The 13,747-nt window shown below is 48.4% G+C and overlaps 1 protein-coding gene across 1 annotated transcript in view; it reads right to left on the reverse strand.

Annotated features, from left to right (window-relative positions):
- The window catches only part of wdr27 (WD repeat domain 27), a 62,841-nt gene that overhangs the window by 17,938 nt on the left and 31,156 nt on the right, over positions 1-13,747 (reverse strand). Inside the window, exons 18-22 of the mRNA XM_047028734.1 lie at positions 12,348-12,481; positions 11,833-11,930; positions 10,465-10,586; positions 8,142-8,239; positions 6,558-6,660 (exon numbers count right to left, since the gene is read on the reverse strand). Coding sequence (XP_046884690.1) covers positions 6,558-6,660; positions 8,142-8,239; positions 10,465-10,586; positions 11,833-11,930; positions 12,348-12,481 — 555 coding nt within the window. The remainder of the gene's footprint in view (positions 1-6,557; positions 6,661-8,141; positions 8,240-10,464; positions 10,587-11,832; positions 11,931-12,347; positions 12,482-13,747) is intronic.

The following is a 13,747-nucleotide window of genomic DNA, read 5'->3' on the forward strand; positions in this document are numbered from 1 at the left end:
ACATGTTGCTTTCACTGAACACACACACGGATGCATGTACACACACGTACAGACATGCACACAGACACGCACACACACAGACATGCACACACACACAGACATGCACACACACACAGACATGCACACACACACAGACATGCACACACACACAGACATGCACACACACCAGGAGGAATGAGAGATAAAGGAGGGAAGAGCCCCATGAGAGAACCCTGAAGAGCAAGTTTCCACTGTGGAGAAGATCAGTACTCTTTCTTTCTCTCTCTTTCTGTCCTCTCTCTTTCTCTCTATCCTCTCTCTCTTTCTCTCTATCCTCTCTCTCTCTCTCTCTCTCTCTCTCTCTCTCTCTCTCTCTCAGGCATGCAAACATCTCAGGGGTAAAAAAAGGTGAGAAGGATACGGTGAACCCCCGGCCCTCTAGGGTGGTCCAGGGGCATGGTCCCCTTGAAGAGGGGACCCCCCTTTAATTTTTAAAGTTAAACGCATCAATCCGGTGCACTTTGAGAGCAAAATTAGGAGGCTAGATCTACGTAGAATCTGTGCTCTTGTAAACAATGTAATGTTCTTTTAACCATAAAGACATTTTTTTGTATAGCATACAAAAAAAGAATGTCTCTGATAAGCTGTGAGGTTTAGGCATTAGGAGTGATGATTGGTTCCAGAGCCAGTTGTAAAGTAGCGAAGCACGGGTAAAATGCTGTGTTGGCCACGGCCACGACTCCCCCGCCCCCACGACTCCCCCCGCCCCCACGACTCCCCCGCCCCCACGACTCCCCCGCCCCCACGACTCCCCCTCTCATTTTCTCATCGGATCTGCACAAATTACGTTGGTTACCCATTTTGGTTTCAAGTCTCACCTAAAGGTGATGAGTTTGCATGCCTGCTTTCTATCCTCTCTCTCTCTTTCTATCCACTCTCTCTTTCTATCCTCTCTCTTTATATTCTCTCTCTTCATATCCTCTCTCTCTCTCTTTCTCTCTCTCTCTTTCTCTCTCGCGCTCGCTCTCTCTTTCTCTCTTTCTCTCTTTTCTCTCTTTCTCTCTTTCTCTCTCTTCTCTTCTCTTTCTTTCTCTTTCTCTTTCTCTCTTTCTCTTTCTCTCTTTCTCTTTCTCTCTCGCTCTCTCTCTCTCTCTCTCTCTCTCTCTCTCTCTCTCTCTCTCTCTCTCTCTCTCTCTCTCTCTCTCTCTCTCTCTCTCTCTCTCTCTCTCTCTCTCACACCATGGAGTTTAATGCAGACCTCTATAGGGCTGGGGTCAGGAATCCTCAGAGTGCCCATGAGCTGATGCAGGACCTTCCAAAGCTCAGATCAGACCAGCGGGAGGCTTTAGAGGTGGAACTCATTCTCCAAGAGCTCACTGCTGCAGTCCAGCAGCTGTTGGTGGGGAAATCCCCAGGGCTGGATGGCCTACCAGCTGAGTTCTACAGGGACTTTTGGGGCCTGACCTACTGGAGGTTTACCAGGAGGCGTTTGGGGAACACATGCTACAATGCCTTTTTCTCTTTTATGTTTGGACTACAATATATTTTCAAAATGTTTGGCCAACAGGCTGAAGTTGGTGCTAGACAGCATAGTGCACAGAGACCAGTCCTACTGTGCTCCAGGAAGGTCACTAATGGATAAAACATTTCTGAAGCGGGATGTCATTGATTTGGGTATTCTGCCAGTTGATCAAGAAAAAGAGTTTGACCGTGTTTGTCATTCATATCTATTTGAAGTGATGGATTATTTGGGGTTTGGAAATGTGTTCATGTCATGTGTGTGATTGTTGTATTGTGATGTCTCTGTTATGGTAAAGGCGGTGTGTGTGTGGGGGGGCGGGGGGGGGGGGGGGGGGTGAGCCGGCCAGTCCTAGTTAGGAGAGGGATTAGGGAGGGGTGTCCACTGTCCGGCCAGGTGTATGCTCTGACCATAGAGACAATGCTATGCTGCTGTAAGAGGCACTGTTGGAGGTCCTCTCAGTGGACTTGAGTTTCAGCACCAAACTCATCCCTGATAGGATGCTGGCACACCCTATGTAAGCCTCCCACAGGGTAGCGCACAGCTGATCTGCAGTGGAGGATTATCCACTGGGGCCATCGCACGTGGCACAACCGGATCCTATGGTGGAGATGTCTGGTCCGAGACAGACCAGGACTCAGACATATCTTTTATTTAACCTTTTTGTTTGAATAGGAGTAAGATTTTTTTTTTTTTTATGACTGTTGTGGTGTAACTGTTGGCTAGATGGCAATTTTGACTGCCCAATACAGATCTTTCAGTCAAAGTCTCTTTCTTTCTATCCTCTCTCTCTCCCCCTCTCTCTCACGCTATCTCCTTTTTCTCTCAGGATAGAGAGAGAGCTATAGAGAGGAGAGAAACAGATATTTGTACAAAGAGGAAAGAGGTGGAGGAGAGAGAGCTACAGAGAGGAAAGAAACAGGTACAAAGAGGAGAGAGAGAGGAGAGAGGGAGAGAGGTATAGGCCAGACAGAAGAAAGCATTACCAGTTTAAGTAAACATCCCAGAGATACTAGCAGGACGCCAGCTCCCTCCTACTGGCCTCCTGCAGGTCCCTGGGTTCAGAACGAGACATCCACATCTGCACCAGATCCAGCCTATAACTTATTCACATCTGCACCAGATACAGTCTATAACTTATTCACATCTGCACCAGATACAGTCTATAACTTATCCACATCTGCACCAGATCCAGTCTATAACTTATCCACATCTGCACCAGATCCAGTCTATAACTTATTCACATCTGCACCAGATCCAGTCTATAACTTATCCACATCTGCACCAGATCCAGTCTATAACTTATCCACATCTGCACCAGATCCAGTCTATAACTTATTCACATCTGCACCAGATACAGTCTATAACTTATCCACATCTGCACCAGATCCAGTCTATAACTTATCCACATCTGCACCAGATCCAGCCTATAACTTATCCACATCTGCACCAGATACAGTCTTTAACTTATTCACATCTGCACCAGATACAGTCTATAACTTATCCACATCTGCACCAGATACAGTCTATAACTTATCCACATCTGCACCAGATACAGTCTATAACTTATCCACATCTGCACCAGACCCAGTCTATAACTTATCCACATCTGCACCAGACCCAGCCTATAACTTATTCACATCTGCACCAGATACAGTCTATAACTTATCCACATCTGCACCAGATACAGTCTATAACTTATCCACATCTGCACCAGATCCAGCCTATAACTTATCCACATCTGCACCAGATACAGTCTATAACTTATTCACATCTGCACCAGATACAGTCTATAACTTATCCACATCTTCACCAGATACAGTCTATAACTTATCCACATCTGCACCAGATACAGTCTATAACTTATCCACATCTGCACCAGATACAGTCTATAACTTATCCACATCTGCACCAGACCCAGTCTATAACTTATCCACATCTGCACCAGACCCAGTCTATAACTTATCCACATCTGCACCAGATCCAGTCTATAACTTATCCACATCTGCACCAGATACAGTCTATAACTTATCCACATCTGCACCAGACCCAGTCTATAACTTATCCACATCTGCACCAGATACAGTCTATAACGTATCCACATCTGCACCAGATACAGTCTATAACTTATCCACATCTGCACCAGATACAGTCTATAACTTATCCACATCTGCACCAGATACAGTCTATAACTTATCCACATCTGCACCAGATCCAGCCTATAACTTATCCACATCTGCACCAGATACAGTCTATAACTTATCCACATCTGCACCAGATCCAGCCTATAACTTATCCACATCTGCACCAGATACAGTCTATAACTTATTCACATCTGCACCAGATCCAGTCTATAACTTATCCACATCTGCACAAGATCCAGTCTATAACTTATCCACATCTGCACCAGATCCAGCCTATAACTTATCCACATCTGCACCAGATCCAGTCTATAACTTATCCACATCTGCACCAGATCCAGCCTATAACTTATCCACATTTACACCAGATCCAGTCTATAACTTATCCACATCTGCACAAGATCCAGTCTATAACTAATCCACTTCTACACCAGAGCCAGTGTATAACTTACAGTAACTATGTTCTATAATACTCGACTGTCTTACAGTAACCATGTTCCATAGTATTTTACTATCGCAGTAATTGTGTTCCAGTGTATTCCAATAGATCATGTTTTTGCAGGCTTATTTACAGGGTGTTGCTCTACTTTCTATTTGCACTATTTGTATGTCACGGTGGATACAAAAATTGAATACGTTATATTTATAAGGAATTCAAATGCTTCTCATAGATTTGACTGTTCCAGACAGTTATGGGTGCAGATCTCCTCTACACTGTTGGCTGGGTGTGAGGGCTCAAATGGAGCAATATTTAGTCAGCTGCAGATTGGCGAGTTTAGCAGTTTTTATCTACATTTCCGGTCAATGTATACACACACACAAACATGCATCACACACACACTCTCTCTCTGTCCCTTACACACACACACGTTATAAATGGTTTCTCAGGTATTTGAAGGATGTAGCAGAGAGCAGGGTGCGTCCAGGTATTCCTGGTCAGGTAGCAGAGGTCACAGATGGTAGACAGCTCTACCTGTCTCACCTAGGTGACTAATCAATCATCCTGACCACCCTGCTCAACAACACTGACCCCCGGCCCCTGCACACCTGAGGTCAGACCCTGGCTGGAGGCTGGGGGCCAGGGGTGTCACACTGTGTCCTGAGACCTCTGGAGCAGTGGGATGACTTTTCTAATACTCTGCCGTTATGGACAGTTTCACACATGTAAAATGCAGTGGAAGAGAGTTGGAAATGATCATTGGACCAACACAATCTCAACATTGTATTGTGGTTGTTGATTGGTTAGTCACAGATCCCGCCTTGAGGAGGACAGCAGGAGCCCACGCCCACCCCAGGGGTCACTGTTGAAGCATTTTAATAGGAATTTCAAGAACGGATATTTTCCAAAGAAGAGAATAAAATGATCTTGTAAATGATACTGAGATTTGGTAATGGTTTATTTCCACCAATCAATCTCTTTTTTTTACCTCCCTATTGCCTCTCCAAATTGGAGGAGCACCTTCCTCTGCCTCCATGGAACAGCCTCCTGTGCTCTGGGGGACACACCATCTGTAGCTCTGTTAGCAGGCTAACAGCTAGCAGGTTAGCTGGCTAGCAGGGGCGTTTCTACACGGGGGCCTACAGGGGCCAGTGCCCCTGTAAAAATGTCCCTGGCCCCCCCTGTGGCCCCCTGAGCTGACAATTTTTTTTTTATATATACTTTTTTTTACACGTTTTTTTCTTCTAGTAGTCATTATGAAATGAGGAATGGACATTGCAGCCTTTTTTGCCCCAGTAAATAAACAACTTTTTGTATGATTTTAATGTAAAGCAAAATTAAAGGATTGTTGTTTCCGTTTTTTAATGTGGCCCTCTGATTAAACACTGACCCCCCCTTGGCCCCCCCAGTAAAATGAGTCTAGAACCGCCACTGCTGGCTAGTATGGTTAGCTGGCTAGTATGGTTAGCAGGGTTAGGCCGAATCCCAATACTCCCCCCTTACCCCTTCCCCTTAACTTACCCCTTCCCCTTGGCCCTCGAAAGTAAGGGTTAAGGGCTACATAGCCCTAGGAAATGGGACGCCACTTGGTTACAGGTACGTCATCTAGCACGTATCGATATTTCCAAAGCAAGTAGTGTTATGCACTGATATTAAACGAAATTCGCTGCTAATGGAGTTTACTTAGAACTGTAGACATGCTAGGCAAAGAAATGCAGGACTGTTGTGCAATTCAGAACTGTAACATTAACGTACCAAACTAGCGATTTTTAGAAACGTTTCAATTAGGAAAATGGTAGCAAATATATATGTTCATGACTGTATATAACACAAAACAAGACTGTCATTATTTTTTTATCAATTAATTAAGCCGATAATATAACATTTGTCGGACTCTCTGGATGATTTGGTCGCCATTGTTGCCGGTCGCGCAGTTTTCACATAGCCCTAGGTTTCAAGTAAGCTCCCGATCTCACTTGGTTTTAAGGGGTGTATAGCCCTTAGTCTTAGCCCTTCCCCTAGCTCCAAAAGAGTATTGGGACACCACTAGCTCTCACGGGAACGCGCAAAACTAAGGGGAAGGGGTAAGGGGAAGGGGTAAGGGGGAGTATTGGGATCCGGCCTTAATGATTTGCTTGGTTATGGGTAACAGGGTTAGTCTGGTTAGTGGTGAATTGTTTAGCATGATGATCAGGGTTAGTGCTGTACTGTTTAACATGGTTAACAGAGTTAGTGGTTAGCTGTTTAGCATGGTTAACAGGGTTATTGCTGAGCTTTTTAGCATGATTAACAGGGTTAGTGGTTAGCTGTTTAGCATGGTTAACTGGGTTAGTACTGAGCTGTTTAGCATGGTTAACAGAGTTAGTGCTGAGCTGTTTAGCATGGTTAACAGGGTTAGGGCTAACAAGTGTAGCATGTTCAGCATGGTTAACAGGGTTAGGGCTAGTAAGGTTAGCATGGCGTGGTTAAGGTTACTCACACAGCCGTCCTCGGAGCCGGAGCAGATGAAGCGTCCACAGGGGGAGAAGGCACATGTGCAGAGGTGGCAGCGGTTCAGGTGGTTACCATAGCGACGTACACACCTGATATGGAAAGCACAGAACATCACGCAACACTAACCCTAACCCTAACCCCACATAACTCTAATCCTAACCCCCAAACCTTCCATAACCCTAATTCTAACATCCAACCTTCCATAACCCTAATCCTAACCCCAAACCTTCCATAACCCTAATCCTAACCCCAATCCTAACCCCACGGCCCATTCCTATGTGATGTGGTAAATCAGAAATGGAAGACAAACATTTCCACCGGCCAGTGCACACAAAACAATCCGTCAGACATTTAGTCTGACTAATGACGGCAGGGAACCTCTAACATTTCATCTTGACGTTTTCCTGAAAAGGAGAGAGGGACAGAGACAGGCGGGGAATGTGAAAGAGAGAAGCGAGAGAGAGAAATGAGAGACAAGAGAGATGAAGAAGGGGATAGATGGGGAGTTTGAGGGAGAGGTGGAGAGAGGGAGACGTGGAGAGAGGGAAAAAGGTAGAGGGAGACTAGAAAGAGACAGGGCTGAGAGCGAGACAAACAGAGGAAGAGAAAGAAAGATTAGACAGAGAGATGAGAGAGAGAGAGTACTAGTCAGAGAGTTTGCTTCCACAGCCAGCTGCAGCCCAAATGCATCATAGGAGAGAGCCAGTCCTCTGTCATCACTTACAGCTAGGAGGGAAGTCTAGGAGCTAGGATGGTCTAGGAGCTGGGATGGTCTAGGAGCTAGGATGGTCTAGGAGCTGGGATGGTCTAGGAGCTGGGATGGTCTAGGAGCTGGGATGGTCTAGGAGCTAGGATGGTCTAGGAGCTGGGATGGGTTAGGATATGTGATGGTCTAGGAGCTGGGATGTTCTAGGAGCTGAGATGGTCTGGGAGCTGGGATGGTCTAGGAGCTAAGATGGTCTAGGAGCTAGGATGGTCTAGGAGCTGGGATGGTCTAGGAGCTGGGATGTTCTAGGAGCTGGGATGGTTTAGGATATGGGATGGTCTAGGAGCTGGGATGGTCTAGGATCTGGGATGGTCTAGGATCTGGGATGGTTTAGGAGCTGGGATGGTTTAGGATATGGGATGGTCTAGGAGCTGGGATGGTTTAGGATATGGGATGGTCTAGGAGCTGGGATGGTCTAGAAGCTGGGATGGTCTAGGAGCTGGGATGGTCTAGGATCTGGGATGGTCTAGGATCTGGGATGGTTTAGGAGCTGGGATGGTCTAGGATCTGGGATGGTCTAGGATCTGGGATGGTCTAGGAGCTGGGATGGTTTAGGATATGGGATGGTCTAGGATCTGGGATGGTCTAGGAGCTGGGATGGTCTAGGAGCTGGGATGGTCTAGGATCTGGGATGGTCTAGGATCTGGGATGGTTTAGGAGCTGGGATGGTCTAGGATCTGGGATGGTCTAGGATCTGGGATGGTCTAGGATCTGGGATGGTTTAGGATCTGGGATGGTTTAGGATATGGGATGGTCTAGGAGCTGGGATGCTAAAGGGGGGAGGACAAGTGGGTGGGTTCTCACCTGAGAGAGCGCAGGTCCCACAGTTTCAGCCCATCTGTGACTGCACTGGTGAGGAACAGGTTGTAGGAGTCTGGAGTCTGACAGCTGAACATAGAGCCCTGTACACACACACACCACACACATACACACACATGCAAAGAATACACATTGTCACATTGAGATAGTGGTTCAGGCTAGAGAAAGAGAAAAGGAGAGAGAGAGAGCCAGAGAGAGAGAGAGAGAGAGGGAGAGAGAAAAATAAAGAGTGTAAAGGGGAGGGAGGGTGAGAGAAAGAGAGAGAGAGGGAGGAAGAAAGGGGGGTGGAGGAAAGAGAGGGGGGCTGAGAGAATGAGAGAAGGCCTTAAACCATGTTGGTAGCCAGTGTTTCTCTGATGGAATGGAAACTAATGTGTGGTTGTTTTCCAACCCTCCCCGTAGTTCCTACAGGAATCTCCTGCTTTCACTGTCTTTCTCTCTCTCTCTCTCTCTCTCTCTCTCTCTCTCTCTCTCTCTCTCTCTCACTGTCTCTCTCACTCTCTTTCTCTCTCTCTCTATCTCTCACTCTCTCTCTCTCTCTCTCTCTCTCTCTCTCTCTCTCTCACTGTCTCTTTCACTCTCTCACGCGTAAAGCTCTTATCTGGATAGGAGAGCTTTCCAGTAAAAATGGGGAAAGAGAGGGGAAACAGAGACAGAGAGAGATAGTTACACTTTTATTGCCATGAATAATGATAATACATAAATAATCATATAAAAAATAAAAATGAAGGTTTTTATTGTTTTACTTTATACACAAATTTATTTTGAATTATCTCATAATGTACTGTGTGATGTTCCATTACAATGTAAAATTGTGGAATATTAGTTTAAAGAAGTGTGTATCAATCTATGATCTATGTAGGTGTGTATAAATTACTTAATGAGAAACTTCATTGAGAAAATGAGAGAGAGAGAGAGAGAGAGAGAGAGAGAGAGAGAGAGAGAGAGAGAGAGAGAGAGAGAGAGAGAGAGACTAGGGTCATATCTGGCTCAGGACCCCAGAAATACCTTTTGCTCTCCCAATTCTAAACATCAGGACAGGTCAACATAAAGAAGGAAAAGGTGGGGGCAGTGAGGGGGAAGAGGGAGGGTGTATGTATGCTGTTTCCAGGCTGAGTCAATCCCCTCTGATCCTCATGTATTAACACTCTGGGCTCCAGCCCCTCAGCCCCCCGCCCCCCCTCTGGAGAGGCTACCCATCACCAAGACAACACTCCCCCTCAAACACTGGATCCCCAAATCCACCAGACCTCCAGGCCCCCCAATACAACAGGCTCTCCAGCCCCCAGGCCCCTCACATCCACGAGGCCCTTTGGCCCCCCATCCAGACCTCCAGCCCCCTGGCCCCTCACATCCACGAGGCCCTCCAGCCCCCCATCCAGACCTCCAGTCCCCTGGCCCCTCACATCCACGAGGCCCTCTGGCCCCCCATCCAGACCTCCAGCCCCCTGGCCCCTCACATCCACGAGGCCCTCCAGCCCCCTGGCCCCTCACATCCACGAGGCCCTCCAGCCCCCCATCCAGACCTCCAGTCCCCTGGCCCCTCACATCCACGAGGCCCTCTGGCCCCCCATCCAGACCTCCAGCCCCCAGGCCCCTCACATCCACGAGGCCCTCCAGCCCCCCATCCAGACCTCCAGCCCCCTGGCCCCTCACATCCACGAGGCCCTCTGGCCCCCCATCCAGACCTCCAGCCCCCTGGCCCCTCACATCCACGAGGCCCTCCAGCCCCCCATCCATCCACTCACCTGCGCTACTAAAGCCGGGACCCCACACTGACGCAACTTCACCACTGAGTCAACACATCACCTCCTGCCCGCACTGCATTGCATACAAAGGCTGGCGTGACGGGTGGAGCGGTGAGGCAGGAGAGGGGCCGGGGTGGGAGACTGGCTCCCTGCTGGAGATGCCTCTCTGTGTTAATCAGCCACCAGGAGATGTTGACCCAGCTAATCCATCCTAATCCATCCTAATCCGGCCTAATCCCACCAACCCATGATGTGACGTGGTGGGGCCAGCTGTTGCCAGGGCAACATGCAAGAAGGCAGGATTCTCTTCATGTCAACATCAGGATGAATGGAGACAGTCCTCCCCAGCTATCTGTCTCCAAGCCACCACTTTATCCATCAGATCACAGAACCTACCTACAGCTTCAAAGCTCTGGATACTTTTACTGCTGGCAGGTTCATCCACATCACATCCGAAAGAACTAGTCCAAATGGCGTCATCTGGAAGTTTTGCTTGAACTGACTCAAACTGACTTTACAGAGCTGTAACAGTAGATGCACCAGCCAGTCCACAGGCTCACCTGGTTCTGTGTGATGTGGTGGGCAGCTCTGCTGTGGGCCTCAGGGACCTGTGCTGCCACTGTGTCCTGGTTCAGGTCCATCACCTGGAGCGAGCGGTCCGCCCCACACGCCAGGACCAGGTCTGACCACAGGTAAGGACCAACACCATGAGCTAAACAGCAGATCACCTGCATTCTCCAGCATACACAGTCACATCTACCTGTCCATGTGATAGGGTTCACCTGTATAGGAGAATGTTAACCTCTAGGGAGAATGTTAGCCTGTGTGAGTTAAGGCTAACCTGAGTGAGTTAGGGCTAACCTGAGTGAGTTAGGGCTAACTTGAGTGAGTTAAGGTTAACCTGAGTGAGTTAGGGCTAACCTGAGTGAGTTAGGGCTACCCTGGGTGAGTTAGGGCCAACCTGGGTGAGTTAGGGCTAACCTGAGTGAGTTAGGGCTAACCTGTGTGAGTTAGAGCTAACCTGTGTGAGTTAACCTGTGTGAGTTAGGGTTAACCTGAGTGAGTTAGTGTTAACCTGTGTGAGTTAGGGCTAACCTGAGTGAGTTAGGGCTAACCTGAGTGAGTTAGGGTTAACCTGAGTAAGTTAAGGCTAACCTGAGTGAGTTAGGGGCTAACCTGTGTAGAGGCCTTTTTCTTTACTGACAGCTTTTTACCTTCAGCACAGTTAGGAATAAGCCCAGACAGACACAGTGGAAATTCTTACCAACTATCTCATATCTACTTTCCATTGTGTCTCTGGCCAAGCAGCACAATGGTGTGGAATACCCGAGGAACAGACGCTCTTCCAAACATTGCTATAAATGGCCTTGTAGGTTGACTGGATTTATTAGATAATAAAAGCATAATGCATTTATAACGAGGAGGGGTTGGAGCATTCCTGGGCTGTGGAAGCAGTACAGCACAGTGACTTGTAGCTGAGCCAGCCTGAAAGATAATAATGGCTGATAACACTGTTATCTTTAGAACACTGTTCTGATCCATTTAAGATTAAGGAAATGTTTTTAATCTTTCGTTTTAAACCATAACCCTGACCTGGCCAGGTGAAGGTTCTAACCCAGGTAAAGGTTTTAACCCAGGTAAAGGTTTTAACCCAGGTGAGAGTTCTAACCCAGGTGAAGGTTCTAACCCAGGTGAGAGTTCTAACCGAGGTGAAGGTTCTAATCCAGGTGAGAGTTCGAACCGAGGTGAAGGTTCGAACCCAGCTGAGAGTTCTAACCCAGGTAAAGGTTCTAACCCAGCTGAGAGTTCCAACCCAGGTGAAAGTTCCAACCCAGGTGAAGGTTCTAAGCCAGGTGAAGGTTCTAACCCAGGTGAAGGTTCTAACCCAGCTGAGAGTTCCAAGCCAGGTGAAGGTTCAGGGAGGATACAGGAGTGGAAGCTGTTGACGGCGGACAGGGAGGTGATGTCTGTGGAGGCAGAGGTCTGGAGACGACACCCCAGCTGGACAGCACTCCTCTGGTGATACCTGAGGAACAGGAGACCATCACACACGCTGAGCACACACACGCTGAGCACACACACACTGAGCACACACACACAGAACACACATACACACATTGACGAAACACACACTGACCGCACACACAATAAGCACACACACTGACAACACACACACACTGGCCATACAGACACACTGGCATCTCTTGCACTCCGAGATCTAAACACTATTTAATAACAAAACCTGTTCTAAGAGGTAGAAGGGCTGTGTAGAGGTCAGGAGAACAACTGACTGCACATGGAGGGCTCAGGTCCCCACTCTGAGCCTTGAACTCTGACCTTTCAAACTTGACTTCTGAACAGTGAACCTTGAACTCTGAGCCCTGAACTCTGAGCCCTGAACTCTGAGCCCTGAACTCTGAGCCCTGAACTCTGAGCCCTGAACCTTTTGATGGAGTCTCGGGAGTCGTCCAGGTGCAGCAGGTAGAGGAGCAGGGAGGGGCCAGACGCCAGCAACAGGAAGCGGTCCAAGTAGTAGAACTGAGCAGCTCTGATTGTCTTAGGGAACCTGTCAGCCGCCTGCAGGACAACGAAGAACCAATCAACAAACTGAAGTAATCATCAAACCCTGCCCCAAATGACACCCAGAGCGATGCTGTCTATCTGGTCAGGAAGAGGGGAGTTATGTAAAGGTATTCTTCCATTATGACTGTGTTTACTGTAGCTATACTATATTTATCAGAAGATCTTTTTCCCTCCTCTCCCTCCCTTTCTCTTGCTGAGCAGTGTATCTTCCAGGTTGTGTTAGGAGGTTTCACTGGGGCTGCACACTGTGGAATGTATTTTTTTCCATGTGGAAAAAGGGACTCATGAAAGAGAATCCTGGGGATAGGAGGAGGGGGGGAGGGGAGAGAGGAGGATGGAGATGAATTAAGGAGGGAGGGGGGAGGGGAGAGAGGAGGATGGAGATTAATTAAAGAGGGAGGGGGGAGGGGAGAGAGGAGGATGGAGATGAACTGAGAAGGAGAGAGGGGGGAAGGGAGAGAGGAGGATGGAGATTAATTGAGAAGGAGGGAGGAGGGGAGAGAGGAGGATGGAGATGAACTGAGAAGGAGAGAGGGGGGGAAGGGAGAGAGGAGGATGGAGATGAACTGAGAAGGAGAGAGGGGGGAAGGGAAAGAGGAGGATGGAGATGAACTGAGAAGGAGAGAGGGGGGAGGGGAGAGAGGAGGATGGAGATGAATTGAGAAGGAGGGGGGAGGGGAGAGAGGAGGATGGAGATGAACTGAGAAGGAGAGAGGGGGGAAGGGAGAGAGGAGGATGGAGATGAACTGAGAAGGAGAGAGGGGGGAAGGGAGAGAGGAGGATGGAGATGAACTGAGAAGGAGGGGGGAGGGGAGAGAGGAGGATAGAGATGAATTGAGAAGGAGGGGGGAGGGGAGAGAGGAGGATGGAGATGAATTGAGAAGGAGAGAGGGGGGAAGGGAGAGAGGAGGATGGAGATGAATTGAGAAGGAGGGGGGAGGGGAGAGAGGAGGATGGAGATGAATTAAGGAGGGGGGAGGGGAGAGAGGAGGATGGAGATGAACTGAGAAAGAGAGAGGGGGGAAGGGAAAGAGGAGGATGGAGATGAATTGAGAAGGAGAGAGGGGGGAAGGGAAAGAGGAGGATCGAGATGAACTGAGAAGGAGGGGGGAGGGGAGAGAGGAGGATGGAGATGAATTGAGAAGGAGGGGGGAGGGGAGAGAGGAGGATGGAGATGAACTGAGAAGGAGGGGGAGGGGAGAGAGGAGGATGGAGATGAACTGAGAAGGAGGGGAGAGGGGAGAGAGGAGGATGGAGATG

This window comes from Hypomesus transpacificus, chromosome 11 (genome assembly GCF_021917145.1).
Source record: "Hypomesus transpacificus isolate Combined female chromosome 11, fHypTra1, whole genome shotgun sequence".
Lineage (NCBI taxonomy): Eukaryota > Metazoa > Chordata > Actinopteri > Osmeriformes > Osmeridae > Hypomesus > Hypomesus transpacificus.